Source organism: Lottia gigantea, assembly GCF_000327385.1.
Source record: "Lottia gigantea unplaced genomic scaffold LOTGIsca_6, whole genome shotgun sequence".
Classification (NCBI taxonomy): Eukaryota; Metazoa; Mollusca; class Gastropoda; family Lottiidae; genus Lottia; species Lottia gigantea.
This window is the reverse complement of record NW_008710049.1, coordinates 3,748,698-3,755,178: the sequence shown is the minus strand read 5'-3', so window position 1 is coordinate 3,755,178 and position 6,481 is coordinate 3,748,698. Positions and strand designations below refer to the sequence as shown.

Here is a 6,481-nt window from a genome sequence, read left to right as displayed (position 1 = left end):
GACAAACTTAACATTAAAGAGAGGGGTCCGAAGATGAGCTCATGTCAGTAAGATCAAGCTGTCGTTGCGTCTTTTGCCGTATCAATAGTGCAACTCGTGTGAAGAAACCATCTGAGAAGCCATGTACTAAATTTGAGTGAAAAAATTGCGACTATATGCGATCTAACGAACTAACGATATTGCGTTCGCAATTTCTAATAAAATATATAAAATATAATATGGGCTTGGTCCATTTTTTGTATTGCGTCCAAAGAGATGTTAGACCCTTGTTTAAAGACATTCTCGATTCCGTGGCGATTTCAACGGTGATTGTAGCACCCACCCTACAATATCTGACGCTTCCAACACGATGATAAAACGCTTCTGGCGACCTTAACACACTCTGAGGCAATTTCCCGTCGCCGTAGCAGCTCAGTAGCCTTTCCAGTGTGACGTTAACTTACTGGTTTCCTACTGTGTTCGCTTTTCGCTACACTAACGGTATAAGGTTTTATAAGAGATACTCTCTTGTAGAAGCACTGGCCTAGGTCACAAGTAGGGACTGTTGATTTCCACCATTGGAATACATAAATGTTATGGGAAATTACCTACTTCTAGAGAGATTTACAAGATAAACACATGATTCAGAAATGCAAAGCGATCTATCATGGACAAGAACATTACTCAGATTTTTATTTCTTTTATAAAGTCACCAAACGTTTGGTATAGATGTCAGGGAATTCGTCCTGAAGTTCTTTTGTAAAAGCGTTTGACAATCACAGAAGCATTTTTAGCTGTAGAATTGTAGGTGGCAAGGAAAGGTGTGAAGCTCTAGATGGAATAGGCGACCAGTTAACTGTGTGACAGGGCAAAACTTGCCTCCATATTTTGAACAATATTTATACTTTCACTTTAATAATAGAGTGAAATGAACTACCAGGTGGCGTCAAAGTGGTAAAAAAGTTTCGGAATCAAGATCTAAGGTATTGGTTCTGTGGCAGTAGCAGTTCATAATGTAGGTAGACCATAACCGTCTAGATCTATCTACTCCAGCTTGACACTTCAACTCCTTTCCTAATCAGAATACGAACCAATATAAGCTGATGCCTGGAGGAACTATCCGGAATATTAAGAAAATTATCACAAGACAAGAGACTAAATACCACATTAACGCTTCGATGGACTAATCCTGTTGTCTTGATTGGCTTTGACCTTTTGAACCCTTGCCGACACTTTCTTCTCGATTTAACACCAACTGTGGAATTTCTCTCAGATATGAAATCAGTAAGAGATGATATGTGAATGTCTTTATTATGGAATTTGTGCGGAATTCGTCGTCCATGATATTGTGTTATTCGTAAATTGCTCATTTGCACAAATTGATCATGCTTGGATAGATACTCGATCAATAAGCTTGTATAGTTAGTGTATTTAGGTTCACTTTCCGTTTTCGAACTTTCGCCTGTACATTGTATTTCAACTATTATTTTAGTTTAAATTGGAATATCGGCTTCAAAATAATGAAAAATTACTGATCCAAAATGTCTCAAATTCTATCTGAGGAATGAAAATGCCTTTTGTTATAATTATTTATTTCTGCTATTTGGAAGAATATATTCAGTTTACAATATTTTATTATAGAAATTTGTTTTTCTAGCGTATCATAGTCATTTTGGTCAGTAAATGTACTGATACAATTAGAGAAGTAAACAACGCATTAGTGTCTGCTGTTCGCAAGATGCTGTTAATCACAGATGGGTGATTAATAGTTACATTGATTTGATCTTTTAAGTTGTAGATGAGAACCACAAGTCCAGCAAGTTCACGAAGGCATATTTCAATTTACTCTTGTCATGCGCATGATTGGAAACCAAGGCTAGGTGATGAACGAAATTGCTCATAAAAAGCACAGAAACTCATTTTCAGATGACTGTCACCCTTTTCAGAATACCCGAATCGTGAGGTATAGCGCAGGGTGAAGTATCTCTTATTGGAAGTAGATACCAACACTTGTGCGTACCATAGAAACTTCAATTATTATACAAGGAATAAGAACCAGCGTTGCGATGAGGATAACTCTATCGGTTTCGTCAACAATGTTGGCACTCGTGTTTCACCTCATTAAACCTATCCTTGCCCATCACAGCCATGAATAAAATAAATGAATTTAATTTAATATAGCAACAAAATCCTTTTAACGATCTTGGCAAATGTGTTTACCCCTAAAGATGGATAAACCTGGTTCATTGTCGTCTCACATTGTCGTCGGTCTGTTTACACTCAGTTGTCTCGTCCTCACTCTTCAATATTTGATGTATTTGTTCAGTTTGGGTTTGTATCAATGCAAAGATAATTACTTTGGAGCGAAATCCACCAATATCGTTGGGTGTTTCCTAACAACTTCAAACAGTTGTTGTACCCTGATATATTTTTATCTCGTACTTGGTAATGTGAGAAGGGACATAACCATGATATTGAGTTAATGTTACAGCCTGCCGATATTTGTTGAGTCTCCAACACGGTGGTATCGAACCCATTGCACCTAATCTCTTTGAATCCATCTCGCTACCGATTGATCTATTTCAAAGTCGGTCGTTTCCAGAAACATAGATAAATTTGACCACACTTTGACGTGCCCAAAGTTGGAAAAATGAGGGGAAAGTTACATTCATGGATTCTATGTGAAAAAACTTCTGGCAACCGACCAATTTCACTACTGGAAACTAAACACCGTTGTCCCTCCCAACAATAGATAACAGAGCATCAAGTGGTATTTTTTTTATTTAGTAATTGGCAAATAACAAGAGAGCATTCAGTGAAACTAGTTAAAAATAGGGTAGACTGGATGTCAGGAAGTTATAGTTTACCAATTGCGTGGATGAAATCTGGAATCATCTCTCAGAGACAATAGTTGCTGCCAAAAACTTCAACTGGGTAAACTATGGAAAGATCGTTTATGATCGGAAGTAACGGTGATATGGAACGAGGGCCAACTTATTAGAGGTTGAATACACTTGGGATAACTAAGGTAGGTTACATGTAGTAATGGCAATAGTTCGAGGTAAAAAACACAATAGTAACAGTAGTTAATGGATGAAGGTAAAATTGAAGCAATAGTTTGGTATTAACAAAAATTATAACATATGAGTTCTGACAAGAGACAATATACCCCAATAAAACAAATATAATTGTAACAACAGTTAAAAGGATCCAACACGCAGATGATTGTCCTAATCTTTAATCGGACAAATGTTGTCTAGACCTTGATATTTGCCACTGTAAATAACAATAGACATACGTAGAAACTTCCGTTAAGGCCCGAAACTCTAGATGTACTTTCTGCAATAACAGGTCGATAATCAAAACTATGTGTACATGTTTCGGTTTCGACTATTTCTGCATTTTGTAAGTAATCTTCGACACAAATTAAATATGTTCCATTCACCAACCGAAAATCAATAGACGTGAGATTTTTTTGGTTTGCCAGAATCGTGATGACGCCGTTGTGCAAATCGTGAACAGTCTCATTTTGCTCTAGAACCATTTGTGGACATGTGAGTAGTTTAGAAAACATCACCTCTTTCGCTAGATAGATATAGCCAATTGCGAGTACATGTCTTAGAGGGCGCGGTCGAATACTAGACTTGTATTTCAGACAGAGTCCCCCTGAATTCTTTGGAATTCGATCCCTTACAACACAATCTGCTAACTGCTCAACCGATAAAATGTTAAATGGAGCAGTTTTTTCGGAGCCAACTATCGTTACTATGTTGTCCTGAATTAAACGAATATTTTCATCTTCAGATCCCTGTGATCTTCTTGAGGTCAGATGCAGTCCTATTACCACTGTTGCATTTAGATATCCATTTAAGCATGGTGTCATACCGAGCAAGGCTAACGAATTCTGCACAGTATATATGCCATGCCAAAATACTAAATGCTGAATTTTTGAAATGAATTTGAACACTAGTCTTCTAGAGTCTGGAAACGTTGCATTTGAAACCATAATCTCATATTTCAAACAGATTTTGTATTTGTACCCATTGAATCTGTGAAACAATGATCTGCAAATACCATTAACTAACCGTCTTCCATCGGGACATGATATTGGTCGACACACTTTCTAAAAGTGAACAAACAGAAATTTTTATAGATATGTGAAAATATCAATTCATAGCTTCTAATGAGTCCAGAGGCCAATTTGTGCGCAAATGAATTTACAGCCATGTCTCGACTTTTTTGATTATTTCCCTTGACTAATTAATCAAAATTCGCATGATTGTGAACGTTAAAGGTACAGATTCGCCTTTTCGGGGTTGATTTGAGTCTTGAATAGAAGTAAATAGTCTTCAGTAGTAAAAGAAATGTACGAAAATCGCAAATTTCTTTTCCTATTTCTGTAGACGTCTTTTCTACATATGGTAGTGGTGTCTCAAGCAATGACCACTGTAATGTTTAACTTTCAAACGCGGTTAATTATGGCCACACATGGATTTAAGGTTCAAATTTCGACAGTGAACGCTATTACTGATTGGCTAAGCTAAAAAATTTTGTTTCTGAGAGTTAAGTATAAATCGTCAAAAAAAAAATGGCGCATCTTTCCCTTTAAAGAAACTTCAGTTTCTAATGGATTCTGAGGAAACTTAGTATTCTACATATATTGGCGAGATTTTTTATTAGTTTCATTTACACGAAATTTCCATTGACAATGACCCGTTAAGATTGCTTGGTGACCAGTTTAAAGACTACTGTTTAAAACGAATATTTCCGATTTAACAGCTATAAAAAAAATAATAAAATACTGCCCTTGACTTAACGATTATTTATCCCGCATGGCCGCAGTCTGACATACTGACAAGAAAGATTTAATCAAAACTTCGTATATAGGTTAATAAAACCCATATGTGTACAGGAGCAGTATTCGACATTTTAACTCTCGAATAATTCTTGGTGATATGGGGTTTTTAAAAAGTTTGTGACAATTTTGAACTTTAACTCTCGTAATCCTGAAAAATGAATTGACTTATTTGAACGTAATTCAATACATATATTTAACTTAGCCGAAATTTTATAACTGGTTATGTACGTGATTGGTGTCCGGGTTTTGAATGAATATAGGTATTATATATAATATATTTTCAAACAGTTTAATGCGGCCTTTGATTCAAGAAGTGGTTAAATTTGAGCCCTGTCAAGTCAAGAGGGATGTTTAACAAGGATGATAATTTTGTAAAATGATATTACCTTATCGATATCTACTACTGAATAATCAGCAGGCTGGAGGTGAGACAAATTATCATCAACCACTCCAACAATATCTTCTAATGTGTCTGGACTATCTGGTATGTTACACAAATAACAAAACATGTTTTGATAACCAAAGACTGGGTTTTCGTATTGATAGGTTTGGTTACATTTTGAAGGCAGGTCAGGTTCGTCTCCTGACCACAGTCCAGTTACATTACATGAATTAATGAGTTTCTTGCCTGAATGACACGTTCGTTGCCTTTGCCAATTTGTTGGTTCAAAATGAATGCTGCATCCTTCAGTGGTTCTGAAATTATGATAGAGGTCATTTACATTGTTTCCAAATCGGTCTGGTAGTACATCTCTACAAATTAACCACATTTCCCATCTTTCCGTTTCCTGAACTCCATTACAACTGGCACAGTAGATATTCCTATAGGAGAGTTGTGTAAGCCAATTTGTAATAGGATGAATTGTACTTTGGTCTTCCATGTCGATAATATTTTCACAACGTGTCACTACCTCCTGGCTACCAGTGAAGGAATTAGGACACGACTTAATCAGAAAAAAGGCTTCTGGATGGACTTCAAATTCCAGATTATCGCAGGTTTTATAATACTTAGAACACAGATCGGTGTTTAAGTTGGTCCTCTTACTCAGCTCGGGGAAGGAGATCGTCGTACAAGTATATTCATAAGCCATGTACTTCGGTTCCACATCAGTGGCTTTCTTATCTGGACAACAGTTTTTATACAAGTGGCAGTCACCATCACAGTAACATTTACTGCACCAATCGTTTCTTATGACAGTTTTGGAAATGCAGGACTGTCCACAAAATGTAAGATAAGCCGCATTGTACGTTTGATTACTATACGTGTCAACCGACTGCGTTCCGTAAATACAATGAAATACGACTACTACACAGACCATATAATGTAAATCTCCCATGATGAGCCAAAATGTTTGAGCATCGCCCAAATTACGAAAGAACTTTTATACAGCTATACAGAATGAATAATTAAAAACTTTCAATAATGTTTTGAAGAGTCTTCAATAGAAATTCAAGATAAAATGCGTATTTCATAATATCTGAATGGTTCAAATATCGCAATAAATGTGTTGTTTTGAAAACATTTTAATACCAATCCTTCTGTTTTAAGTCTTCATCATAGATAAGAAATAAAGCCATTCAAAATATATTTTGTGTTGTCCGGTAATTTGGAAAAAATAAGTATTTTTTGGCATAGAATATATA

General features: G+C 36.0%; 1 protein-coding gene across 1 annotated transcript; it reads right to left on the bottom strand.

Moving 5' to 3' along the window:
• Window positions 1-3,235: 3,235 nt before the first annotated feature.
• On the bottom strand, window positions 3,236-6,174 carry LOTGIDRAFT_154774 (hypothetical protein; the record flags this gene model as incomplete). The annotated part of the gene is made up of 2 exons (XM_009063973.1): window positions 3,236-4,102; window positions 5,224-6,174. 2 exons carry the CDS (start codon window positions 6,172-6,174, stop codon window positions 3,236-3,238), a joined length of 1,818 nt encoding a protein of 605 aa, XP_009062221.1.
• Between the last annotated feature and the right edge of the window lie 307 nt (window positions 6,175-6,481).